Source organism: Aptenodytes patagonicus, chromosome 3 (assembly GCF_965638725.1).
Source record: "Aptenodytes patagonicus chromosome 3, bAptPat1.pri.cur, whole genome shotgun sequence".
Taxonomy (NCBI): domain Eukaryota; kingdom Metazoa; phylum Chordata; class Aves; order Sphenisciformes; family Spheniscidae; genus Aptenodytes; species Aptenodytes patagonicus.
The window spans coordinates 67,210,568-67,238,478 of record NC_134951.1 but is presented as its reverse complement, the minus strand read 5'-3'; the positions used below and the strand labels follow the sequence as shown (position 1 = coordinate 67,238,478).

General features: G+C 39.2%; 2 protein-coding genes across 11 annotated transcripts in view; one reads left to right on the top strand and one right to left on the bottom strand.

Moving 5' to 3' along the window:
- Positions 1–1,058, bottom strand: part of LOC143158131 (uncharacterized) — a 39,146-nt gene extending 38,088 nt beyond the window's left edge. For 2 of the 3 annotated variants that reach the window (XR_012994917.1, XM_076333682.1), the window contains exon 1: positions 990–1,058. The gene's annotated coding sequence lies outside the window, so the exon portion shown is untranslated. The remainder of the gene's footprint in view (positions 1–989) is intronic. The other variant, XM_076333683.1, reaches the window with a different exon arrangement.
- BCLAF1 (BCL2 associated transcription factor 1) lies at positions 1,041–27,911 on the top strand. Of its 8 annotated transcripts, none has more exons than XM_076333675.1 (13): positions 1,041–1,130; positions 8,501–8,574; positions 11,290–11,413; positions 12,292–13,197; positions 15,197–15,343; positions 15,454–15,623; positions 18,369–18,474; positions 19,414–19,498; positions 20,203–20,378; positions 21,529–21,709; positions 25,328–25,474; positions 27,184–27,393; positions 27,540–27,911. In XM_076333675.1, the coding sequence occupies exons 3-13, from the start codon at positions 11,310–11,312 to the stop codon at positions 27,543–27,545; spliced, it is 2,238 nt and encodes a 745-aa protein (XP_076189790.1). In that variant the 5' UTR covers positions 1,041–1,130; positions 8,501–8,574; positions 11,290–11,309; the 3' UTR covers positions 27,546–27,911. The 8 variants fall into 8 exon arrangements, 7 of the variants coding, with proteins under 7 accessions (XP_076189790.1, XP_076189784.1, XP_076189791.1 ...); XM_076333669.1 differs by having other exon boundaries at positions 14,672–15,343; XM_076333670.1 differs by lacking the exon at positions 1,041–1,130 and adding an exon at positions 1,512–1,617 and having other exon boundaries at positions 14,672–15,343.

Sequence of the window (27,911 nt, the reverse complement as noted above, 5' to 3'; positions counted from 1 at the left end):
ATATATCCCACATATCTTGGAAAATAGAGGAGAGCTCTCCATCACTGAAGGGAAACAACATGAGCATCCCACAGGCCTTCAGAACCATTAAGAAAGGGGTGTGCGTGGGGGGGTTGTGTGCAGCCAAATCCCAACAATTCTGGAAACCTTACTGGCCCTAGCAAGCTGGCTTCCTCCCACAAGTGCTTATCAAGCAGCCTCCATGTTAATAGCATCTTATTGTTGGTTACAGCAAAAGCTGTAGCACGAGCTGCACTCGAGCTACAGGTTAGTTACCCCTGCATAAAGGAAAAAGCTTAAAAGGAGAGAGGGAATTGTGTGTCTGTAGGCCAGGCTGCTCATCAGTTAACCACAACTGGTCAGAACTAAAAACTTTCACCATGTTTATGTTTTAGCATCAGCCACTCATTGGTTGCTGCCTTCATAGAAAGCCATGTTTAAAGCACTTAGCAGCCAAAAAAAATTATACGCTGTATAATTAAAACACCACCATAGGTTAGATAGATCTAAGCAGTGCATTACTTTCTCTATGCAGGAAATGGCAAACCAGCATTTGGGGATTGTGTCTGCCTTTTGGCAGATTTTGGGGATCTGATGCCTTTTTCCTCCATCAGTTGATTTGGGCTGCCTCCCAGTCATTGTCCCCTGAATTTAAAAACTTAGCTAAAACCGTGCATATGCATCTTTTCCTGCTCTTTTTTTATAGTTTTTTTTTTCCTTTGCCTCAGAAATAATCTGCAATAGCCTTTAAAAAAAAATAAATCAGCTGTGCAAGATTTGAGTAGCTTAGATTTAGGACCTAGTCAGCCGACACACATCTTTGTGCCTCAGTCAATACTGTTCACCCACAGCCCTTTGCTGCACTTTTTGGTGGTACAGAAACCCCTCGGGCAATTTCCCCGGGGCACGCTTTCCCCAAACGCTGCGCCGCTGTATTGCAACCAAGCGATAGGCGCACATCTGCTGCAAAAGCTGCTGCAGTAAAGTACCGCTGCTACGCGATCTCCTTCCTGGTGCACGGGAGCGTCGGATGCAAATGCCGCTTGATGGTGCTCCGCTGGCTGGGCTCCGCTTTACAGACAAGCCCTTCCAAGCAACTCCCGTGGATGGATGCGCACCCCGCCCGACAGGTAACCAGGCAGCGGCTCGGCCGGGGGGAGGGGGGCCCGACCCCTCGGATCGCTCTTTGGGGAAGGAGCGGATAAAAGGCGACAGCTTTTAGTCGCGGCGGCGCGGGAGGAGACAAGAGCTGCAGCCGGCGGGGCACGGAGCCCCCGGCCGGGGGACAGGGTGAGGGGGCGTCGGGCAGCGCCGGGCCGCGCCGCTCCCCCGGGACACAGGCCCGGGGGCAGCCTGCGGTCAGCCACTAGCGCCGCGAGCCGCCATCTTCCTTGCGGACAGCTACCCAAAACCAAGATGGCGCGCGGGCTGTGAGGGGTGCTGGCGTTTTCCCGCCCAGGGCGGAAGTGACGCGCCCGCGGCGGTGGCCGCCCCCCGCTCTCTATGGTGGTTTTTTTCTTTTTCCCTTTGGGCCCCGCGTCTCTTCCTCCGGCGAGACGGGAAATGGCCGCCGAGCTGCGATAAGGGAGCGGGGCCGCTGGGAGTTCCGCCCGCCGGGTGAGGAAGGGGCGGAGGTGAAGGGGCCGCGGGGAGGTTTTGCGGGACGGCGGCGTGCGTAGCCGCGGCCGAGCCGCCCCCGGGTGGGGGGAGATGCCGGGGGGGGGGGGGGGCCTGAGGGGGAGCAGCCCTATCCCCTCCTCTCAGCGGCGCTCGCGCCCGCCGCGCGCGGCCGCACCTCCCGCTTCCCCTCCCCCCGCAGCCGCGCGGTGCCCGCGCGCCGCGCCGCCCCGCCCCGCCCTTCCTCGCCGCGTGACCTCGGTGCTCCGCAGCCATTATCCTCCGCGCGCCCTCCCCCCTTCCCCCCCCCGCGCTAGCCGCGCTAGCCCCCGGGGCAACGGGCCCAAGCGCTCCCCCGGGGAGGGGCCGGGCAGCCGCGGCTGCTGGCGGGGCCGGGCGACCGCCGTCACCACCCTGACGCGGGCCGCCGCTTCCTGCGGGAGTCGGGCCGAGACGGCGTCGCTCCTCCCTGGGCCTGGACGGCGCCCCGGGGAGCGAAGGTAGAGAGGGAAGGGGCGGCGGGAGGCTGCCGCGGAGCTGCCTCGAGCTGGTTCGCGGCTTCTGGAAGCCCGCCGCGGGACGGGGACGGGGACGGGGGGGGGCGCGGCATGGGCCGCCTGCCCCGTTGGGCCTCCACCCCGCCGACCTGCGTTTGCAGCCTTTCCGCCCTCCCTGTGGGAGATAGGCCTGAGGGAATCGCCATGCAGCACTAGTTACAGGAAAATAAGATTTCCCCGTTATCCTCGCGGGTGTGACTGTAAGGAGGGAAACGGTGCTGGGGTGAAAGGATGCTTCCCGGTATTGGATCAGCCTTTACGCTCGTTGGAGGAACTTCCCTTCGGGCATGACTGCGGTTCCAGTGCTTGTGCCTGGAATATATATATATATATATATATAAATACTCTGCTCCTGTTTGCCTCCCCGCGCGTTAACTGCCCTGTTTAGAAATGCCCGCAAAAGCCGGTGAGGAGCTGGGGTGGGTTTTATGAGCCTTGCTGAAAGGGGCTATTCTATTCCCGGTGTTGATCATACTGTAGTATACAACCTTTGCAGGATCTTGTCCTTTACTTCTCGTTTGCTTTGTAAACCCCCTACTTTTTGCCTTTAATTTTCTTATGAAAATCAGATTCTTGTTTCGTGTGTCATGGTGATCCTTTACCAAGTCAGTACAACTTGTCACTTGTTTATCTGTGAGATCAAAGTTTTACAATTTAACAGTAGCAGTTAAATTTTGCTACAGAAAGACCCCGGGGGCATGGAAGACAAAGGAGTTCTTGACACTGCAAGTAGTCACTGCTTGAGTAATGGTTGGTTTATTATAAATACATAAAAACATCCCATAGAATAGTTGCTCTCAGTGTGGGAAGGATTGATTAAAGAGCGTGGGGTTCCAGGAAAGCTGTCTAGCTGTTGTCTTTCTCCTCCTCCCTCCTCTTTCTCCTCTCTGATAATCTCATTGCTTTAGACAAAAGTGGGGAAAATAAGAAGGGGTAAAGGCTCTGGCTTCGAGGTGCCCTCCAAGCATGCAGCTTCTTGTGGTAGGGAGGGTAGGAATTGCTTCCTCCCACCCATCCCTTTTGATGTTGAGTGACAGGCTGTGCTGAATGGCAGGAAGAGGTTTAATGTGTTATATATATCAGTACTTGGGGCGTGACTGCCTCTCTCCTGAGCACTGGCTGCATGGCTTGAGCAAGGCTTTAGTGGGCCTGCCTGTAAGGAGCAATTCCTCAGGTGAAGGCTGTGGCTGAGGGAATCTTTCTTGGGGGAAGGGGGAAATGGGGGGGAGCATGTACCGTGGGGAAGGGCCTGTTGCCACTGGGGATGCAGAAAACTTGGAGTGGTTGTAGGAATTTAGAAAGGGTCAGCAGGCAGCTGTTGGTTGGAGCTAGGGTGCAGGTATTTGGATGGATTAGATTCAGGCTGGTTGTCAAGGAGAGATTGTGGTGTAGGGGTTTGAGGAATGCCAGAGAACATTTGGGATTTGTTTACAAGTAGTGGAGATAGGTGAAGGAAACTACTGAAGAAAGTAAGCCTTTAGGTTACAACTGTATTCAGTTTATCTGTGTGAGGGTTTCTCCCAAAGGTATTCTGAAAAAGTGCATTGCTCTCTTGTTCATTGTGCTGGCACTGGCCTCCATGCAGCCTTGTGGTAAATGGGATCTGGGAGGTGATGTGGCTGAAAAGTCAGCTTTGTCTTTTCGTCCAGAGTAGTTTTCTTCTGGATCAGTTCACTGCTCCAGCTCACGAGGCACCTATATGAATATCAGTCTTGGAACAAATGAGGGAGGAAAGACAGCCTTTTCTGCAGCAGCACGCTCAGAATTTATTGCAAAGAGATTGTGGAAACCACTGTGTAAGGACATATGAAAACACAGTGTTTAAAACACAAAAAAATAACAAGAATGGCTATCCAAAACAATGTATTTCCAAAAGCATGCTAATTCCTTTCTGTGTATTGACAAAATTCTTAGAAATAGTCACTTTGATTTCTGTGTTTTTAGTTAGAGGAGAAACATGCTTTGTTTGCCAATAGTATTACATAAAAGAACCACTACCAATCGTATGACGGTTTGGCAGAGTTGATTTTACTGTTACTAGGATGCTGGTTTTTGACTTTATAGAAAACAGTATAAAATATTTGCAAATTAAGAAATGAATTGGGAAAAAAGGCCTTTGTATGTTTTACTGTTCTAGTTGACTTTTCATGCTGTGATTCTTACATGGGTCTGTTCTGTCTTTGTAACCGTGTGGATATTATGAAGACAATACTATATGACAAGCATATAAAATAGAGGGAAAATACACTTCCCTAGGGGGAAAATATACTTCCAGCTCTTATTTGTACATTCCAAGATAATTTGGGCAAATTTGCTATGGTATTTTAGTATTTGTAGGATTCTAGTCATTGATGAGCTGAGCAATACGGGTTTACAGTTGCTAATGAAATGTGTTCTATTCTTATTTGTGATGTGCCGCTGTTAAGTTTGTGGGTATTAAAAAAAAAAAGGGGGGGGGGGTAAAGAATGGATAAGAAGTCATGGCAGATGTACAAGCACTGAATAGATGACACATACTACTGTCTCAATAAGACTGGCTTTCTTTAATTCAGCGTATGTGTTATGAGAGAATATTACAAATTCGGTGGGATTTCTTGAAGACTGTCCTATCCCTTTTTGTTTTGTCCTGGTTGTATAATCCTCATTTCTTTTGAAGCTTGAATCTCTGACTGAAAATGCATTTTGGCAACAGCTTGTGAATGACTTTAGCAAGATTTTGACTTAAATCTTCCTGGGAGCTTTCAAGTAATGCTTAAGCAAGAGAAATGTAGACTACTAAATAACTATAAATGAAGGATAGCTAAAATAAGGAAGCTGAGAGGAAGCAGTGTTTTGCTAGTGTAAGTGGGGATGTCTGTCCTAAAATGTCTTCAAAAACTTCCACCTGGTGTAGAATTTTTAAAATGGCTTAACAGATATGTTGCATCTGCAGTCTGTGTACTCTGAGAAAACTTTAACATCAGTGGTGTAGTAAAGACTCTTAAAAACGGTGTTTAAAAGGAATTGGTAACAATTTTCTTTGTCCTTCATTTTTCTTTTAAACATAGCAAATGCTAACAGTGACATTTACTTCTTCATTATTTTGTTGCTTATGGTGGGATAAGCCTGATTGTTGTGTATCTTGTTTTTGCTTGATGGTCACACTTGCTGGCTGAGACTGATTTAAGACACCCAAAGATCCTGCTGTTATGTCATTAAGAAACTTTCCTTGACTCCCTCTTTGGTCATGAATGTGACTCAGTATCTGACAGGTAGTGGACTATCCATTTTTTAAAAATGTCTGTGTTTCTGTGTTAAGGTTTGGTTTTTTGGGGGTGGTTTCTTGTTTGTGGCTTTCTTGTGTTTTGTTTTTGTTGTGTGTGGTTTTGTTTTTTTTTTTTAAGCTGCTTGCAAGTACTGTTAAAAAGCTTAACTTCCAAGTTTGTTGTTGCTGGTGGCTTTGCCAAGGGAAGCTTTAAGATTGCAGTGCTGCCAAAAGAAGCAGTCCTGTGTGGCTACTGTTGCAGCTTCCCTCTGTTGGCCCAAATGTTTGTGGGGCTGTGTCACAAACCATGTCGGAAAAATAATTTGTATTGAAACTAATCCAGGTGGTCCATACATTTTCTGATCTAATTCACTATGTGGCTGCAGAAATACTTGTGCTGACGTAAGGGAGAAGATCATCAGGAACGTGAGGAAACAAAGGGTAGGAGAGATGGGTCTGTTTCTTTAAACTAGTGGTGCTGACTTACTCTGGTTTAAAGTACTGTGGAGCTACAACAGCTTCCTTTGTAATACCCAGATTTTCTAATACAGGAGTGAAATGGTTGAGAGCCAAGCATCTCTTTTCCCATTTTTAGGGCAGAAAGCAAGGGAAAAAGAAGCTTGAGTTGCAAAAAGAATGTGGATTACAGCCCTGGTGTTTCAGGCATAGACTGTGTTCCTAGCAGTCATGGTCCTCTCTTAAAAATGCTCGGTGTTAGTGATGGTATCTTGTGTCACATTCTTAATATGCACCTTTGACAGACGCTGGGTCTCTTCTAAGACTAGTCCAGAGATAAGCTTCATGCACTGAAGTGAGAGGGGCAACTAGTCTTTTGATTTAGTGATTGATGATGATGTGTAGCAACATAGGATGCTTAGCACCTCTTTTTCATTGCCCTTTACCGCTGGTGCCCTTACTTGACATGGTGTAGCCGCTACAGACTGACAATGAGCACGAGAGTCTACAGGAAGAGTCTGTGGGTGATTTTGATACCGTGAAACAATATTTTTGTAGTTGTGATGCTTTCAGAGGAATGTGTACTTTTTCTGCAAAAGTGTGAAGCATGTAGAAGCTTACTGTTATAAAGGAGCTGTTTTCCTACATATTTCGATATCTACCACTATTCTTTTCTAAATTAGCTTTAATAGAGGTTAATTAAATTTTAGATTCTTGCGAATTGTGAGAATATTTACACAGACAAACCTTTATTCAAAAAACAGCTATGTAGTCTTCTGTTCATAAGTATGAACGTTGTTTGGAAAAGGGGGTTTTGTGTTTCAAGTTTTTACCTATTACCATTAAATGGAAGCAAAAGCTGCAAATAGCTGAGGTTTTTTTATTCAATATTTAAGGTTTTCTATTCAAAACTCTTTTCTTTTAAAATGTTATATCTGTACTTGTCTTTAAAAAAAAAAAAAAATTTAGGGAGAAATACATTTTAGCTGCCAGGGTTGGATGTGATCTATCCAGTGGCTGTTTTAAAAAAAAAAAAAAAAAAAAAAAAAAGTAGTGTGGCTACTTCTCACCTTTGCCAGTTGCTAGAAAAGATTCCTAAAACTGCAGAACTGAGTGCCAAAGTTTGAGCTATAGTAATTTAGGATCCTGTCTTCTACGTAGAGGTTTTAAAGGTGAAGTAACTATCTTGTTCTATATCCCCAGGATCTAAAGACTTGTCTAAATTAGGATTTTGGATTTCAGCTAACACCAACAGATTGTTTTTAAAAGTCAGAAGTAGAGATGATTTAAACATTGATTTTAAAATCTCGGACTGAAGTTCAACCATTTAGCTGAAGTTTGTATTACTTTTTCTGTACTAGACTTCTGAATGCCTTAATTAACCTTTGCTAGCTAATACCATCTCACCTTTTGTCTAGACAAGATCTGAAATGGTCCGATACACTACTGTGCTCCTTCAGAGACTCATGCTTGCTGATGATGAGAAGTAAAAACTTAATCTTATTAAAGCATATATTTTGTAGAAATTGGAAATATCTTGGTCACTACTAGTGAATGGTAAGTGGACTTTTGAAAGCAGTGTTTATGAACACAAGTGCTACATTTCTTCTTTTAGATGAAGAAAACATTGAAAACATCTGTGAACAAGTGTGAAAGTGTCATTTAGGAGCAGTGGATGTCTTATGGCTGTGGCTTTAATGAATAAATTGTTGAGATGCAGAATTTCTGGGAGATCCATCCTGTCTGTATTGAATTGCGACAAAATTCCAAGTTGCTTGAGTGGAATTGGAAAGTTTGCTTAACATTGAGTCAGACTACAAATGTATACATAGTCTTAAGGCTTTGAGGTAATTAAAAGCTGAGGCCAGTGGAACGTTCGTACGCTTGAGACTGGTTTCATTATTACAATATGCTTTGTTTCTGCATACATGTAAAAGAGCTTATTTTTGAAGGAGGAGATGGTTATTTAGGTAAACTTGTATTTGCATGCATTTTAATCAAGAAGGTATAACAGGGTAATGCTTGTATAAATGTTGCAAAAGAAGCCTAAAGATAAAGCTTTCACTGTTGTCCTAAGTCCTCATCCCAATTTTTTTTTTTTCCCCCCAAAAAAGGTAGCTCCAGTTAAGTGCAAAGATGTATGTTAGAATTCAAACTGGTCTAACAGTTTGCCACTGTCCTTTTTGCCCCCTCTTCCTGGCTGCATGCTGTTCTTTCCCCCATAATCCAGCTCTGGCACTTGTTTTGGCCCTTCATTAAGCCAGTTCGATAACCTAGCCATATGAAAATGATTTCTGGGTATGAAGAGCCTGTGCATTGAAGGACCCGAAGGGTGTCAGGGCTTTGTGAAGGTGAGGATAATGCGATATACAGGCCTGTAAGCAAGGCTGAAGGAGGAGTGATCATGTATAGAAGGGGAGTAGGATTTACCCCTTGGTAGTGGCTAGCTCTTGAGCTGCTCCAGTCTTAACATGCAGCTTCACTGAGTCCAAGAGTAAATTTGCCATTTCTTACTTGTTGTCTTTTCATGATTAACAGATTAATGTTTGAACCCATTTAAGCAAAAGGTATACCTGCCCTTTAGTAAAAGTTCATGTCTTTGATAGTCTCTTTTTCTGTTCTATAGGGATCAGTATTGCTGAAAGCACAAATAGAGAGTTTTGAAATAATTACTTCCTTGGCACCAACTAGCGGTTTGAGGTAAGATTAACTTAATTCTATTTTTAAATGTTCTGATTGAACCCAGTCATTTAAAATGAAAATTGATTTTGTTTTCCTAAAATTTATGCTTGCAATAAGAAACTAAAATATATAAAATTTTCTGAGATTAGCATCTCGCTTGTAAAGGTCAGCTATTGTACAGTATATACATACTTGTACATAGAATGCAAATATATAAATGTTATTGTTGAATACAGGGAAAATAAAACATATTTCCTTTAAAGCTGAGATTGGGTTGTATTATAAACTTACTGTGCATCTGAAGTTTGGTCTGAATATTACTTGTAATAGCAAATAAACAGGTCTTTTTCTGTCACTTGGAAAATTGGTATGCTTCATGTCTTACAACAGTTTAAAAACTCTAAATTTATGTTGCCTGTGAGTAGATGAGCATAAGAGATTATAAGCCATTTTCTGTGAGTTTAATTGAACACAATGAATTAGAAACCATCTTCTGAGTAGAGGTTATGTAAACTTGCTTTTTAATGGAAGGAGTCAATTAAAGACAGCATTCAACCTATTCTTCTCCAAGGTAAATAAATTTTTCTTAGTTAAATTGAAAACTAGTTTAGGTTAAAATTAATTTTTTGCTGGGTTAGTTTCAGATGAGGTTACATCTCTTCGGGGCCATGCAAACTCTTGTGCTGTTGTGGTGGGGAAAGTCATATGGGGCAGGGAGGGACTAGTTGATAGGGGAAAGGTTGGCCTGCTTTTTTCTTTTGGGTTTGCTTATGTGTCTGACATCTTTGAAATTTTATTGACTTTAAATGAAGCTCTAATGCTGTTTATTTGTCTTTACATAATTGAAATATCACCCAGGTAACAAGAAAGATTATATAAAGTACCTTGTGACAGAAAGTGCTTGTTGTGTTGAGCTTGTATTTTCAGTACAGTAATTTTAGGCTTTCATGCTTATTTGCAATACAAAAGCTAAATGTTTGTTTTTTCCATTTTTGTTTTAATTATTATTAAACAATGATGATTATAGATATTGAGCATACAAAGGCCTGAAAATGTGTAGTTATTTGTCCACAATTTATATTCAGGTTGTCTAATGTGACCCTTTTTAAAAAAAAAAAAAAAAAAGCCAGGCAATTTCAAAAGAAAATGGTAGTGGGTCAAAGTTTTTATTAATGAAATTGGGGATTTTTAGCCACTGATCTGAAAAGGAAAAGGTGTCTATTTTTTTATGGTTAGCACTAATAAATTATAAATATTTATTATGACTGTACATAAGAAATGATAGTTTCTTATGAGTTTATTTTAGGACTCATTGCTAGGAATCAATTGTAGTTTTCATAGCTTAATTTGAGCTGAAAAATGTTGAATTCTGTTGCAAGCCATATTTAACTAGTTGTTAAAATCTTTTAAGCTGGCCATGCATTTTTACATGTAGTTTTGTTGTGGTTTAACCCTAGCCGGCAACTAAGCCCCACACAGCTGCTCGCTCACTCCCCCCCGGTGGGATGGGGGAGAGAATTGGGAGGGTAAAAGTGAGAAAACTCGTGGGTTGAGATAAAGACACTTTAATAGGTAAAGCAAAAGCTGCACACACAAGCAAAGCAAAACAAGGAATTCATTCACTGCTTCCCATCGGCAGGCAGGTGTTCAGCCATCTCCAGGAAAGCAGGGCTCCATCACGCGTAACGGTTACTTGGGAAGACAAACACCATCACGCCGAACATCATCCCCCTTCCTCCTTCTTCCCCCAGCTTTATATGCTGAGCATGACGTCATACGGTGTGGAATATCCCTTTGGTCAGCTGGGGTCATCTGTCCCGGCTGTGTCCCCTCCCAACTTCTTGTGCACCCCCAGCCTACTTGCTGGTGGGGTGGGGTGAGGAGCAGAAAAGGCCTTGACTCTGTGTAAACACTGCTCAGCAATAATGAAAACATCCCTGTGTTATCAACACTGTTTCCAGCACAAATCCAGAGCGTAGCCCCATACTAGCTACTATGAAGAAAATTAACACTACCCCAGCCAAAACCAGCACAAGTTTAAAAAGCAAGGTTAACCTAAAAAGGTGCAGGGTGGGCATATTGACCAGTGGAAAATCGGATCAGAGTGATTATCTTTAGTACATGTGGTGAAGAGAAATAATACCCCTGGCTCAAACCAACAACTTCTGGACAGAATACTTCAGGGCTTTTTCTTTGCTTATGTAAAAGGTACATTGTAGGGGACTGTAAAGTCCTTCCAGAGAAGCATTGGTGCATTGGAGATGCAAGGAAACTATTAAACCACACAAATAGCAAGAGTTCTGTTTAAAATATATTATTAAGAATGTTATTATTATTAAAATGTGTAATTGTCCAGACTCATTATTTCTTGCCTTAATTTGCAGAAATGTTTTTTCTGTTGCTTCCTCTCTCATTCTACAGGATCAGTTTGCAATTAAATCTGGAAAACCTTTTACTGTTATACTTTATCTCTTCAGACAAACTGCGTGCACTGTAGCTACGTTAAATTCTTTAAAATGTTGTTGAGCTTTTAATTTACTAATAGATGTACTCATATTCTCGTCAAAGTTCTTTTGTTTAGGAAATGCTATACCTCTTTCTAATCTCATTTTAGCATATAAAAAATTTTGTTAATTTATATGATTTACATGGACTCTAAATACCGGCTTCCTTTTTTCTCTCTCCCCCCCCCCCCCCCCCCCCCCCCCCCCCACTGGTTTTCCTTTTGGGAAGGATTATATCTACTGGGAAAAATGGGTCGATCTAACTCTAGATCACATTCTTCAAGATCAAAGTCCAGATCTCAGTCCAGCTCTAGGTCAAGATCCAGATCACATTCTAGAAAAAAGAGATACAGGTAAATTGATGTCTTACTGCATGAAAAGTTGGTTTAGTATATTGTTTTTTGTCTGGAAATTATTTTTCACTTGCATGATGCTGTGGCAGAAGTGAGCCTGGGATCTTATTACATTTTAGGCAGTAGGTAAATTCTGCTCTGAATGTAATTTCTGTTACTTTGATTGCTTAATACTTGGCTGTGTTTCTCTTTTCCTGTATCAAGATAATTTCAGAATGCTACTGGTTCTTCATGACTTGTGGCTTGTTTGATTCTCCCCTCCCCCTCCACATGATGTTTTCCTTGTCCAGTCTCTTTCCCTGTGATTTGTTCTGTATTTCTCATGCAGCTTTTCAGATCTGGAGTAACTTAAGGCTTCAGCAGATAAGCTTTGCTATATCTTGTCTTCTCAGTTGCCTCCAGCCTTTTCCTCATCTTTCTTACTGGTGGACATTACCATCTCCCATAAAAGAAGTGGCTGAATTGAATGTTTACTGCCTCATCAGCTGCTGTCCACAGGCTGGCATATTAAACTGGGTGTCATGTAACTTCATGTTCCAGGCTGTGAACCATGGTGGCTGAGGAACTGAATGCCATGCTCCAGTGTGGTGATAATCTCTAATAAAATGGCAGGGGCAGGCCACTGAGGCTGGTAGTGTCTTAATCATGTGATGCTGAAGTCTAAGTTTCACAGTCCTTAGGAGTATAGACATGTTTATTATAATCCTTTGAGACAGAAACAATAAATAAAGATAGATTGTAGAAGTTACTTTAAGACTGTTAGTCCGCTTCCTTTACTGTTCTGACTGCATTTGAGAAATCTAGCATTTAGTGTCAAGGCACTTCTTTTTTTTTAATTCTCAAATTGTCAAATATTAATGTCTGCTTTTTAATTTTAGTTCTAGGTCTCGGTCAAGGACATATTCACGATCTCGCAGCAGGGATCGTGTTTATTCTAGAGATTATCGCAGAGATTACAGAAATAATAGAGGAATGAGACGTCCCTATGGTTACAGAGGAAGAGGTAGAGGGTATTATCAAGGAGGAGGTGGTAGATACCATCGTGGAGGTTATAGGCCTGTCTGGAACCGAAGACACTCCCGAAGCCCTAGGCGTGGCCGTTCACGTTCCAGAAGTCCAAAACGAAGGTCTGTGTCTTCCCAGAGGTCCCGGAGCAGATCTCGTCGATCTTACAGATCTTCCAGGTCCCCAAGGTCCTCTTCATCTCGTTCTTCATCCCCATACAGCAAATCACCTGTCTCTTCCAAAAGACGTGCGTCTCTGGAAAAGCAGGCAAAGAAAACTGAAGGGGCTCCTTTGCAAGATAGCCCTTTGAAAAATAAATCACAAGATGAACAGAAAGATACATTTGAACATGACCCATCAGAGTCTCTTGACGATTTTAACAAATCATCAGCAGCTTCTGGCGACATTTGGCCTGGCCTTTCAGCGTATGATAACAGTCCAAGGTCACCCCATAGTCCTTCTATTGCCACCCCACCTAGTCAGAGTTCATCTTGCTCTGATGCCCCTTTGCTTAGTACAGCCCACTCAGCAAAGGACACACCTCAACATTCCCATTCCATTCAGCATAGTCCTGAGAGGTCTGGCTCTGGTTCTCTTGGAAATGGTTCTAGCCGTTATAGTCCTTCTCAGAATAGCCCATTGCATCACATCCCTTCGAGGAGAAGCCCTGCAAAGACAATCCCATCACAGAGCGCTCCCCGTGAGGAGGCTCGAGTGCGGTCATTTTATCCTGAGGGTGGCGAACAGGAAACTGCAAAAGGTGGAAAGTTTATGAAAAGGTAAGAGTTACATTATAAGCCTAATGTTGCTTCTTAAAATGCTGTCTGTTACAGAGTTTTGACAAGATCATCACTGTGCCTTGAAAAACACAATATGGAATACTGTGGAGTAAATACTACTAATTTTAGTCTGGTTGGAATTGAGCTTGAAACATGTGCCTTCTCCTAAGATGCTTCAAGTTCTTGGCCATTGGCTAATGGAGATAGGGACATGAAGAAAAATTGGTTTGTGCTTTTCCTTTACAGCGCGTTTTCTTACACTCAATTTACTGTTAAGAAAAATCTTAATTGGAATAGTGCATCAGACTTGCTTGTTTGATAGTGAATTCTGTTCAAGTATTTTTAAAATTTTAATGCTTCATGTAGTTTGAAATGCACATCTTCTGGAAGTCTGAAAATGCAGATGTTGTACAATGATTTCTTTGTTGACATAAACAACATCCATTGCTAATTGTGTGGTGCAATATGACAACTTTGATGCCTTGACTTGCGTTACGTATGAAAGAGGGTAGGTCTTGGTATTCTTGGAACATAATTCTATTGATGTGAAGGCCAACATATTTAAAGTTGAATGTATATTTTCCAATTAACGTAAAATTCTTAAATTTGCTCCTAAAATGTTTGATATAGTAGTAATTTTTAAAAGTTGTAAAAATCTTACTGACATTAGACTGTTCCTTTCTAATGTGACTTGTACTTCAGTGTATTTCTTATGAATTATAGAGCAAAGCTGTGACTATGCTATATAGGTTTGATTGTAGGCTTTTAAATGAATTTGTCCAGTCAGTGATGTATTATGTAAAAATATACTGCTTAGAAGATCAGAAATACGACTTGGGTTAGATGTATTGGACTTGGTGAATGTATCGGGACCTATGTGAAAATAGTGTATAGATAAGGCAGTGGCTGAAATAATTAATTGGTAAGTGTGTTTCTGTGTTTAGGAGAGCTGCCTTCTAAAGGTTCCCTGCTTGTACACAATGTAGTGAATGCATTAAGCCTGTGTCAGATTTTGGAATTCTCTTAGAAATGTGCAGGATCTTGAAAATCATTCACTTTTTTTTATGGTACTCCTTTAACTTTTTCACTAAAAGAAGTACAAAAATGAATTGCAGTCTGAATTATCAAATTTCATTTGAATTTGATGGAAAAAATGACTGATGTAAGAGTATGTGAAGCTGGGTACCGATTAAGAAAAAAGAAACAAACCAACCACTAGCTTTTTTTTATAAACTCAAGCAGAGAATTTCTAGGTGTTCTACAGAAAGGCATTATATTCCTCAGATGCCTCCAGCAGTACATAAATGATAGTAGGTACAGTGTTAATGGTGTGCGAAGTGTTGCATGCTAAAGTTGAATTGCTCAGAGGAATGTATTTTCTTCTTCTTGGTGTGAAATTGACACAAAAGAGGAATGCAAGTGAACTGGAATGAATGCAATCCAGAGTTACCAGTCTCTTCTTTGCTATCCACAGGTACACAGATGAAGAGTCTAGAGTATACCTGCTTGATAGGGGTAATACCAGGGAGAAGGAGGCCCAGAAGGAGAGAGGATCAGAAAAAGGGAGGACAGAGGGAGAAAGGGAATGGGAGGAACAGGAAACTTTAGATTTTTTCGTTGATAAAGAGACTGGGAAAGAAAAGTTTAATGACTCTGAAGGGGAGGACACAGAGGAGACAGAGGATTACAGACAGTTCAGAAAGTCTGTCCTAGCAGATCAGGGTAAAAATTTTCCTACTGCATCTCACCGGAATGCTGAGGAGGAAGGAGCCAAATACAAATCTAAAATACCAATCAAGGGCAATAGAGAGAGCGATGGATTTAGAGATGAGAAAAGTTATAAGCTTAAAGAGACTGGCTATGTAGTGGAAAGGCCTAGTGCAACAAAAGATAAGCACAAGGAAGAAGACAAGAGTTCTGAGAGACTAATGATGAAGAAAGAAACTCAGTCACCTGAGCAGGTAAAGTCTGAAAAGCTCAAAGAACTCTTTGATTACAGTCCCCCTCTACACAAGAATCTGGATGCGAGAGAAAAATCCACCTTCAGAGAGGAGAGCCCACTTAGGATCAAAATGATAGCCAGTGACTCCCATCGTCCTGAAGTTAAACTCAAAATGGCACCAGTACCTCTTGATGATTCCAATAGGTAATTATTCCACTTTACAGTGTGGTTCTCCACCTGCCTCCAGTGTCATTCATCTTTATTTAAACTAGTGGTTTCTTTTTGTGTGTCTTTTTGTTGTTGATGCATTTTAGACCTGCTTCCTTGACTAAAGACAGGCTGCTTGCTAGCACACTTGTCCATTCCGTCAAGAAGGAGCAAGAGTTCCGATCCATCTTTGACCACATTAAGTTGCCACAGGCCAGCAAAAGCACGTCAGAGTCATTTATTCAGCACATTGTGTCCTTGGTTCATCATGTCAAAGGTATGTGTTCAGTTTATTGTACTGAATACGTGTCTGACAACTTCATTTAAGCCTGTTTGCTATCTCTAGAACAGGAAGATTTCAGCCCTCTTTTAATGTTGATTTAGTCAGACTTTCTTCTTTTTGAGGTACACATAAAAATAATAGCCACAGAAGGTAGTATCAAAAAAACCCCCAGGCAATGTAGAGCATAATAGCAATTATACTATGTTTCTGGATAAATTTTTGAGCCTAAGTAGCATATAAAGTGTGAATTTTTGCAATGTAGTTAGTTTAAACATACTACATTGGTCAATCTTTTCTTACTTAGTTTTATTTGAATGGCTCTAACATACAATTTTATATTAAGTGGCGCAGTGCGGGTTGACAGGTGTCTTTTGCACTGTAAATACAATGGCATTGCTTTTGGAACACCGGAACACCCCAGAGCTCATTTCCAGGTTCTTATTAGAAGGGTTTTTTTGTCTCAAACCAGTAAGATTTAAGGAAAATTGTGCTCTAAATGATACTAAAATACACTATGATATTGCATTTTATTCATATTTGACAGTAGTGTAGTGCTGGAGCCAGGAATTTCACTTAAAGGAACTTGGCAGTGGCTAAGTAAACCTCCATTGGATGAATTATACACTAATTATTTTCTGATTTAACAGTAGTGGCTGTTGCTTACTATAAACACCAACCACCCCCCCCCCCCCCAACCAAGCAACAACAAAACCCCTTCCCAAACCACCAAAAAACAAACCCAAACCATCGAAGTAGATGCATTTCATTTAGGTCACATATCCTGTCAAAGTTTTCTGATGCAAAAATAGATAATTCCTTAAAGTCCAGTGAGGATACCTGGGGAGTTCTTTAAATGTTTTTTTTCCCCTAGCATTTACTTTATTTCACTGGGCTGTTGTCTTGTTCTTGTGTTCGATGTACGGAGATAATATGGAAGAATTTGCTGGTGAAAATAATTTTGCCGTATCATCATGCAAAGGGGCAATGTGGAAATGCTTAATTAGGTGACCAGTTTCAGCATATCTGTAAGCATTGTTTTTTAAGATGCTTTAGCTTCTAAAATTGCAAAGATTGTGTGCTAGAAGTATGTGCTAAGGTTCCCTTAAAAGTCGCAGGTTGTTGGCAAAATTCAGATTACTAAGGCCAAATGATTTCTTCCATTTTGAATTACTTACAAAGAAGAAAGTAATAGTCAACAATAATAGATTATGATAATGTATTAGATTAAAAAAAATTCTTATTGGGACACCTGTTTAGAGTATAATGATCTGTGTTGTGAAAGTATCTATTTTATTGATGTGTAAAGAGATTTAAGGCTCAATCCAATGAGAGCTGCTGTAAGTTTTTGCTTATATAGTACGTATGTAGGCTGCAGGTGAAACAATACTCCTGAAACTCACATGTTGATCACAGAATAGACTGTTTTTCTGTAAACTTTTGTATGTTAAACAAATACCTGGTAAATGTAACAGCTTAACAGCCTATCTGGTCAAGTTTTTAGAATATGTACAGTTATGGTTGTTTTTGAAAGCAGAACCTCTCTTTAAGTTTCAAATTTACTGTGGTCTGTGATCAGATTTTAGTAACTCTTTTGACAAATTGAAGTTATGTTCATTATTGGTGTGATGCGACCAGTCTGAACAGCTCTTTATTAATGTAGAGCTGAAAATGCCCAGTGATGTTTTCTTTTTCATTATAACTAGGTCCTGGAATGTGTTTTGAAATGGCAAAATCCATGTTACAAAAGTAAAATAGCTGTTGAAAGATACAGATGCCAAACAGGCAAAGTTGAACCTTCTGTCTTCCTGGCAAAAATGGCATAAAAACAGAGTTGCTAGCTCAAATTCCTGTGTTTGATGGAATTATGATTGAGGCACTACCCTTGTAGTGGCCGTTTCAAGTTTTAATGGTTGGTTATGAGACAAATACTGGATGCCGGGCGGTAAGTTGATACAGATGTATGTTGACCTGTTAAGCAGATAGCTTGCTTCATATGTAACATTTCATAGCTCATGACTTTATGTATTTCTATATTACATTTAAACACATTTGTTGAGCTGGTTTAAAAACTGAGTTTTGCTGTTGCTAATTTAACTGTCTCTGAAGGAAAGAGAAAATTTGTCAGCGAAGTTGTCAAGTTTGCCAAGATGCCAGATGCTTAAATGAATTTATTTACATATAGGTGTGTTAATTGTCTTGGATCGTTTATCATCACAACTTCAAATCAAGAAATTGTATTCCTTTAAGAAATGACTCGTTAGGTCATTCATGTAGTTATTGAAGCATACGTTACTTAAGTGTTTTCACTGAATTAACTCTTATTTTAAGTTAAAGATGAGATGAATAGTAAAATGTACTTATTGCAAGTATTCATGACTCAAAGTAACTTCATTTTCTCTTATGGGCAAAGTATAAAATAACTGTTAAGAAATTGCTCCTTTCTCTTTCATTAGAGGAAAATGTCATTGAAAATCAGCAAGTCCAATCAGTAAATGATGCTTGAATTAGATGTAATACAGTCATGGCATAGTTATAAGTAGACTTGCAGTGATGCTGTGCACTGTTACTTTGTTTGGGTTACAGAATGTGTAAAAATAGGGAGAACACCACATTTGCTTGTCCTGATAGATTTATTGAAAATACTATGTTTTTGCCTGCTACTTGCCTTTCTGTCAGGAGTAAAATACCTGTCAGTTGAATTAAACTAATGAAACAGTGTTTTTCTATTGTAACCAACAGAGCAATACTTCAAGTCAGCTGGAATGACCCTAAATGAGAGGTTCACTGCATATCAAAAAGCTACTGAAGAACACTGCACCCGGCAAAAGAGCCCAGAAATACATAGGTATATGTTAACTGCATATGTAGATGCTTTGTGTTTCAAATAATGTGTGCTAATATTTCTTTTGAGAACCCAAAATATTTTTTCTAATCTGTATGGAGTAATTTGTCAATTTCTGTGTAAATACAAAATACCAAAAAACCCCACCAAAACCCCCTTCTGTAAAAGAGAACTCGTCCGAGCCAAGTCTGGCTTCATCTGTGGTTTTGTAGCAGATGTCTTCTCTACCTCTGTATCTCATTTGGGATATATTTACTTTTCTCACATGCAGTGCTCAAATATTGAGGGGCATATGTCTTGGAAGATGAAAAGAAGCCCTGTACATGCATCTTTATTCTTCAGTGTGAAATGTTCCATCTCATACTACTTTAGTTTTTGTGTGTGTTAATTTACAGCAGTTTTTTGAAAAATCTGAGAGCCTGAAAGGTAAGAAGGTAGGCATGCAGATGTAGTTTCTGATCATGTGCTGTAATTTTTTGATGCAGTGTACTATTCTTGTGTTGCATGTGAGGACATACTAGCTCTGTATTCAGTATCAACTTTATATAAGTTTTCTTAACTGTTAATTATTTTTGACTTTACAGCAAACTATCATAGTGTTGATTTCTTGGGGGGGGGGGGGATTTTCAACTGGCCACATATACTGATCTTTTGAAATAACTCGTTAAACATTTTTTGTATCTTCAAAGTTGTACTTAAAATGTGAAAAATCAAACCGCCTATTTCCTGTATTTTGTGTTTTTAGCATACTTCACACAAAACAGAACCAAGGTTTTTAATTTTTAGTCTGCTTCTGTATTCTGATGGTGGGGCTTTACATGCAAAAAGTTTGTTCTACTGCAAAAATGTCTTGTTTCTCAGTTTTCTGTTGAAAAGAAATGTCTGAGGTCACTAACAGTGACATACACATATGGCAAGACACTGCTTTTATTTTACATTTAGGAGGATTGACATCTCTCCAAGTACCCTGAGGAAGCATACCCGTTTAGCAGGTGAAGAAAGAGTCTTTAAAGAAGAAAGTCAAAAAGTAGGTTCTAAGTAAACATCCTATCTGTATTTCTAAACTTATTGTTTCCCTTTAAATCTGAACTTCAAGTTTGTGTATAAAAATACAAAAATAATTTGTATTGTATCTGGAGTACTTGCATTTAGAACAATTTTTTTTCTCCTTTGAGTAAAACATATTACCAAGAAGCCAGTTTATGTAGCGTGATTTTGCTATATTGATAACGTGGCATGTAAGGTCAAGTCTTCTCCCACCCTTCCTTTCTTCTTGGACATTTCTTGCCCAATTTTGTGGCACTAAGCTGCCCAAGGACAAAGAATAGAAGGGGAAAAAAAAGAAAGTACTGAGGTGGTCAGTGAGTAGTATGGTTGAATTGCAAAGGTGCTTGCGCTCTGTTAAAAATAGTTCACCAGAAGAAATGAATACTTAAACATCCTTCCAAACCATGTATTATGGTCTGCCTGCATCAAAAAATAGTTATCCCATTGACTTGATGGAAATGCCTCTTTGAAACTGAAATTCTTAGCTGTTCTTTTTTTAGATCTAGCCATTGCATGTAAAGGGCCTTCACTTAAAGTCAATTTGTGTGCTGAAGAGTTTGTTGAAAAATAGGTAAATTCTATCTCGCTGCTTTGAAAATTGATGCACAACTTGCCTTTTCATTCAGATTCTCTTCTGGATATTTTATTTCAGAATTTTGTTCCAAAATATTTATTTGTTTACAGGGAGATAAAAAATTAAGGTGCGATTCTGCTGATCTTCGGCATGACATTGACCGACGTAGAAAAGAACGAAGTAAAGAGCGAGGAGACTCAAAGGGTTCCAGGGAATCCAGTGGGTCAAGAAAGCAGGAGAAAACTCCAAAAGATTACAAGGATTACAAATCTTACAAAGATGACAGGTAAATATTTGAAGTCCCTATATAGGTTTTTAGCTTCTAATTAGCCTTTTGTAATTGTAAGCTTAATTGCTTTCAATTTTCAATGTATAATGGAACATTTAAATTTAAACAATTAAAATTATTTGTTTTACAGCAAATATGTATTATCTGTCTTTTACACGGCTTATGGTGGATGAGGACAAAAACTTTGGAATAGCAAGCTAACACTGAAAAAAAAAATGACAAATTAATCTGTCCTATTATCCAGGCTACATCAGGAGGTTGGACTTCAATGCAGTACATTTCTATAAACAGTTTGTGTAAGAACTTTGGTTCGTTATGCTTGATTCCGCACTTTTTCAACTCATAACACCCAGAGTATGAGAATCTTACTGATACTTAGGTTTTAACATGGGTGAGAAGGGGAATTTTTATTTTTGTCTAAAGCCAGTGGGCTGTTTTTAAGAAAAGAATGTTAGCATGTCTCAGTGGATACTGTGTAGCAGTGGTAAGAGTTACTTCAGGTATGACCTTCCTTTGAATAGGATATTAAAATCTTGTAAATCGGGTCAAATTAGTACCACTATGGGGTTACTAAAAGTCTTGCTGTAGGAATTTTTTTCCCCTGCTTTGTACTGGATATACAATGAATTTTTACTTATGCTTCCTGTTTCCCATTTACTTTCTGACTTTGGTATCCACGTTATCTTCCACTGGCTAATTCCATATAGCCATCTACGTAGGGAAGCCCACACCATATCTTCTCAACAGTGTGCAAACTGAACTATGTAAAGTTACTGTAAAACTTTGCCTTGAGGGTTTTCTTCCCTTCAATTTCTGTTTTTCTGCCTCAGAAGAAAGGCAGATCTTAAAAGTAACAGAATCTCTTCATGGCATCAAAACCTAGAAAAACTGTATTTGCAGTTTGCAGACTGCTGCTTTCCAACTCACTAGCAATAATATACATTTAGTGCATTTAAATGTGTAAGAGGAGGCTGGAAAGTGGAACTATACTTCACCTTAACATCTGAAATACGTAACTTATATGTGACTTTATAACCAGAAGGGGGATAGTTTTTCATATACTAAAAGGGGTCTCTCTATATTTTAGCATGTTGCAGACTATCTAGTACTTTTAAAATAGCACACAGTTTATCTTTTTATTTTTCAGTAAACAAAAAAGAGATCAAGACCGTGCTCGGTCCTCCCCATCTTCCTCCCCATCTTCTTCCTCATCCAGTTCTCGAGAAGAAAAGGATTGCAAGAAGGAAAGAGATGAAGAGTTCAAAACCCACCATGAACAGAAAGAATACTCTGGTTTTGCAGGAGTCAACAGGCCAAGAGGCACTTTTGTAAGTTGCTCTCTTATTCTTCCCCCAAATTATGAACACTTTGCCAATAGTAACAGTATAACAGATAAAATGAGGAGGTGTTGCAGTGATTAATGTTAGGCTAGACTTCTTTCATAAAAGATCTCAAGAATCACTGTTATGTGATGTACCAAACCTGAAAAGTTGTTTTTTTTTCCCCAGCGCTGCCCAATGGCAGTTAATTGGTGTGTAAATATGCATTAGCATGCCATTAGAGACCCTAGTGTAAGGGTGGGGAAAAAGATTGCTTATTTATTCCTTGCTCTTTTGTAATTACGTTGTTTCCTAACAGGATGTGAAAATTTACCTTTCTGTAAAGATTAAGTCTTGTGATCTGTTACCTCCGTAACTCCCTGCAGGTTCTGTTTCTCCCTGTCATTTTTCAGTTTGGTTTTGCCCTCCTTTGTGGAGATGCCTGCAACTTGTTAAATAGAGAATGGCACATAACTAAAAATACACATCAGCCTTGAACCAGCTGTATTGAGGAGAGGAGATGGTATACTTGTTATTTTTTCAGTGTTTCTTTGGCCTGGACTAGCCACAGTGAGCATGAAAGCTCATTCATTTATCTCTGGAATGTATTTTAGCATTGTGATTTGGAAAGTGACATATTGACCACTATAGTCTTTGGAAAAATTTTAACGTTAAAAATTACATGTTAATGTAATTACTGATACTTAATTGGGAAATGTAGAAGCATTAGGAAAGACTAGGAATCAATAAAGGAGGCCTTGAAAAGATAAGGAATACTTTAAAAAAAAAAAAACAACACAAACAAAAAAACCACAACAAAAAAACCCCAAAGCTAAAACAAAACACACACACAAAAAGCAAGTTCCATGTTTGGGTGGGGAAAAAATGTCAAATAGACTTACATAATGGGTAGGAGTAGTTTCATGCTTTCACAATAATTCCTTCATGTAGCCTGTAATTAAGACTAAATAATGCTAAAAGGCATATTGTTTTGTATAAATGTACATTGAATTGTTTGTAGTAGTGTAAAAGAAGTTTTGAGCTACACACAAGGGTGTCTGAAATGCATGTGGGGTGTGCAACACGAGTTAAGGTTTGAATCTTCTGTCTAAAAAACTGTAGCTACTTAGAAGAAGATTCAAAGTTCAAAATTTCTAGCACTAAAAATGCATTATTTCCTCCTTTCTTGTTGTTTTTTTATGTAATTATACTAAGGAACAGCTATGTGGCATAAATGTATAAACCCTTGGATGGTGTAGGCATCAAATATGACATCATCAGCACAATTTCTAGCTGTATAAGCTAGTGGCACCGAGTTAAACAAAAGTAGAGCTTAAAACCCCTCTCTCCTCTCAAAGAGAATCAGTTCAAGAAAACTCGTAATTGGTGGAAGCCTTGCTGCTTTATAAAACCAGATTGTACATATTGTGAAAGAGATGCTACTTTACATGAAACTTAAGTAGATGTGAATTGGAAATTTAATTGGCTTCTACTAATGTGACTACTGGTGACTGCCAGTTCTGACTATGCAATAATAACTGGTGAATGTTCCCCAACGACATACATGGTCATACACAGGCTTATTGAACAAACTGTGTCTGAACAGGAGAATCTAAATAGGCCAACCTGTTGACTCAGATCTTCTCTTTAGGGATACAGCGTGGATAGTATTGAAACATACAGGCTGGCTAGTGTAGGAATGTCTTTGTAATTCAGGCTAATAGTGGCTGCATTCCTTTTTGCTTTTGGAGTAAATAAAATGTTTTGATTGCGAAGCCTCCATAAAGCAGGAAGCCTTGATACACTGGGAGAGCATAGCTTGCTGGATAGGGGAGACTTTAATGTAAGATAAGCTGTCAACTTCATGTTAAATCAGCAATGATTTTTCACTAACGCTTGCTGATGAACTGTAATGTTTAATTCTAGGCTTCTTGTACATAAACATCATGAATAGTTTTGAAGTAGCAACACAGAAATAAGGATGAGTAGAATCTTTTAATGGCACTGTCTTTAGTGTCCAGCTCCTCAAGAATTCTGTGTGTAACAGTTCTGATCAAAAGGAGTTTTCTCTTTCTATAGAAAATGTACTTGTCCTTTTTGTGATGGTCTTTACAGTAAGTAAGCCCATAAAGATAACACCGTAGTGGATTTCACCTCCCAGATGAGCTGGGAGGGGAGGAGTGTTAATCCAGTGTTGAGGAAAGCTCTAGATGTTTTTCTTAAAGGGAATCAGATTGTAGGACCTAATACCAGGAAATGCTGATTTTTTTTTTTTTCCTAACTTCTGTTATCATTTTGGCTCTACATCCTTTTTTCCACCCACTGTGATACTGCTTGTTGTGCCCTAATTTTGTAAAGGTTTCAAAGCTATTGGAAAAAAAGCATGTAGTATTTCTGCTCTTGTACAGTTTTCTTCAGGTGATAGTCCATCACTTTCCAAGTGATTCTCCAAGAAATTCTTTTTTTTTTTTTCTTTTTGTTTGCCTGCAGTGTATTGGATGGGTCTTGTGAGCCTTTTACGGATTGTCTTTCAGTCTGTTTGATTTCAAAGTAGTTTTAAAACAGTCCAGCATAAAGTCTGTATTAGAAGTGTTGGAACTTTGTGGAACTAAGTGTGCATAATACTCCTCTTTCACGTTAGTTAATTGTATCTTTTTTTGGTCTATGTTTGTGGAACATACTTATTTTTAACAGCTGAAATTAATTTCCAGTCACATTTTTGTACAGTTACTCTGAAAACCCAGTTCTGTGTTTTTTAACTAGGCTGTTTATGGAAATAGAGTTCTGTAGTAACTGCAGGTTTTCATAGTCTATCTTCCCAACCTAACCTTTCTTCTCCTCTTGAATGGAGGATATAAACTCTTGTTTAATGTTTTCTACAAGCTAAAAATGTACATGCTGAGGGAACTGTATATATTACTACTTAGTGTATTCCGAGTTAAGTATTTTCTTTATTGCTGTGAGACTTTATAGCCTAACATTTTAAAATCCTGTTAATTCATTATAAAGAATATTTAAGACGCTTACTTTCACTTCAAGCATTGCTAGTCTGTACAGTACATATTGTTGATTTTTGAGTAAAGAATTTACTCATTTGAAATTTAATTTGGCCTAAAGTACATTTCTGAATCTCAGTTGAAAATGTTTGCGTAACACAAAGAGGATATACTTAATTGAAAACTGCATTGTTTGTATGTATTCTAGAATCATTTTCTCATAACCAGTATGACTGACTCCGTAAATGACCTTTCTTTTCCCCCGACAGTGTTCTCCCTCTTTCAATCTAGTTTTTCTGTTTGTTTTTGTCTGTGAACAGCTTCAGAAGCTTCTTCTGACCTGTTGTTGCAACACACTGGTTTACCAGCAGTCAAACGAAATTCCTTTTTGGTGGTTGTGGGTGAATTTATGCCAAGAACTCAAATGTGTTTCAATTAAGTTTAATAGAATTATTATTATTTCAAAGTGAATGCTTGAATATATTACTTAAGGTAATATGTGAATTTGGAAATGGCTTTACACTTGCAGATACTGTAATTAAGCACAGAAAGAGCATTTTCAGTAATAGAGAACTTGAACTCTTCTTTGTGGTTTTATGTAAATGGATTAAATGACATTTTGGTTAATCAGTTTCGAATTAGGGGCAGAGGAAGAGCCAGAGGAGTCTTTGCTGGAACAAATACTGGTCCCAGCAACTCAAATACTACTTTTCAGAAGAGACCGAAGGAAGAGGAATGGGACCCTGAATATACCCCAAAAAGCAAGAAATACTTCTTGGTGGGTGTGGAGAGCTTGATATCTTATGCATGCTTTTGTTTTTTCAAATTTTCTACAAGCGTAGAAGTAGCATGCATGTAGAGACAGGGACTTCAGTTACATACGTAACCATGAGAATATCAGGGTTGTTGTAGTGCCTGGTTCTGCTTCTCTTGTGTCTTTCTGCAGCAGGCTGCCAATAACTGAGGCCTGACACGGAATTAATCTCCAAAACTTTAATCAGTGAGTGGGGAAGAAGGCAGACTCAGACTAAAATGATTAAAAACAAATTTTAAACCGAAAAGGCTTGTGCTGTGTTTTCCTGGATTTGTGTTTGTCTGGCATTCGAGCTTTTGTATTAGATTTGTCTGGAAGTCTGCAAAAGTGGAAGATCAGGAAAAGCTGACAGTATTTGTGGATGTATGTAGGCTGACTCTGTTATTAGCAGTCCTTCTGTTCTTAGTTGAGTAGGGTGATAGTCATAAGAAAGTCACCTTAGTTTTGATGCCTTTTTCCTATCTGGATTATGAAAGGAGGATTGTTGATGTTACCACCCAGTAAGTAGTGTAGTATACTGAGTATGTAGCCTCTGTTCCAGTTGATTTCCTTAACAATACAAACTTCTAAGGATATTGTTTCACCATTGAAAAATGTTAAGTAGTGAAGATCAGACCACCTCCTATAGCATTATAGTTTGCCACAAATATGTTAACAGGTAATCCAAGAAATAATGCAATCACAATTTGGATGTTTGTACAAGGAGTTCTCCTCTGTCTCCCCACACATATATAAACTTTGCTGACCTATAAACATGGAAAGAGATGTGGTAATCTAAATGCTAAGAAATTCTATGATAGCTAGAACAAATAACTAACTGTAGCTGTTAAACTTCTTTTTCATTTCTAAAAACTTTTTTAATTAAAAAAGCCACCCTTAAACTATTCTTATATAATTGTTAATAAACTGCTTTATATAGGTGTGGTATGTGTTTAATAGTTCAGATTTCTTTCCAAATCACAAGTAAAAACAGTAGATGTTGAAGCAAGTGTACCTCACTCTTCTAAATATAAACTTTTTTTATATTAAATAATTGTCTGTAGTGTTCATGCAGTGCACGGAATGATTGTCAGGCTATATGTAAGGCTATATTTGGTAGCAAGATAGCAAACTTTAAGCTTATTAACCAGAGAAACTCAACTGTTGTTTGTTAATGTCAGATTTAAACAGTTTAACCTTCGTTTGCCCTACGTTGTGCAGCTGAAGCAGGGTTTCTGAAAACTGCCTTCAGTTACCTTTCCTTAATAAGTATAAAGAACTCTGTCTCTGCATTAAAGTAAAAATTTAAAAAAAAAAAAATCCTAGCACATTCCTAGAGCTTCTTCCTTTAAAATCACAGATTTCTTTTTTTTTTTCTCAAAACTAGTGAGTAATTCTTTCTTCTGACTGAAGATAAGTGACAGATAACTTATTTGTTACTCCCAAACATTTGAGTAGACCCACGGCTAATAAGGGCTCTTAAAACAATTTTATTGTTGTGGTATTAGTTATAGCATCATGAATTGTAAGGATATACTTCATGATGTATCCTATAGATTATGATCTGAACTGTTAAAAAGTTCTCTTAATTGTTTTTTTTCTATGTATAGTATAAATTTGATATAGAGTACCAACATTTAAGGGGTACATTTAAGAGGTGTTCTAACCTGATTCTTTGTCTGGTGTTATTGTAGCATGATGACAGAGACGATGGTGTGGATTACTGGGCCAAAAGAGGAAGAGGCCGTGGTACTTTCCAGCGTGGCAGAGGGCGTTTTAACTTCAAAAAGTCAGGTAGCAGTCCGAAGTGGACACATGACAAATACCAAGGGGATGGGATTGTGGAAGATGAAGAAGAAACGATTGAGAATAATGAAGAAAAGGACAGACGCAAAGAGGAAAAGGTAAACAGTTTAGTGAATTGCAGATTAGACAGTTTATCTTGCAGTATCTCAAGTACTTGTCTGGGTGTGGGGAGGGATCACTTCAAAAGGTTTTGGACTTTGGTTATTAACAGTTTACAACAAGACTGTTTTCTTTCTTTCCACAGGAATAACCCTGGAAGAAAGTTGTAGCTGAAAGAGCAGCTCTTGCACCACCCACACAACATTTTTAATATGTTTTTTTGTTGTCAAATGAATGTAAGCATTTTACTTAAATTTTACTGTTGGAAAGTAGTTTAGAGGGATTGTTTTTGGTTTAAGCCTTTAGAAAAAAATCTTGATATAGTAAACTATGTTAATGATCGTACAGGTAGAAAGTAAAATATTTGTAACAACTTTTAAGAAATTTTACTGTTTGTTATATGCAGTGTAATTCTGCTTTGTCCAAATATATGGTCAAGTACAACTCTAAAAGTTTTGATTCTCCCCTATGTCTGTGTTTTATTCTGAAGTAAACTTACAGCTCTGCACACCTGAAA

Bases quoted from the DNA above. Each gene is read 5' to 3' on its own strand.
- BCLAF1 (XM_076333669.1), top strand. From the start codon at position 11,310: ATGGGTCGATCTAACTCTAGATCACATTCTTCAAGATCAAAGTCCAGA. The intron at 18,475-19,413 runs GTATATGTTAAC...TTTTACATTTAG, and splicing joins AAGAGCCCAGAAATACATAG to GAGGATTGACATCTCTCCAA. The intron at 21,710-25,327 runs GTAAGTTGCTCT...TTGGTTAATCAG, and splicing joins ACAGGCCAAGAGGCACTTTT to TTTCGAATTAGGGGCAGAGG.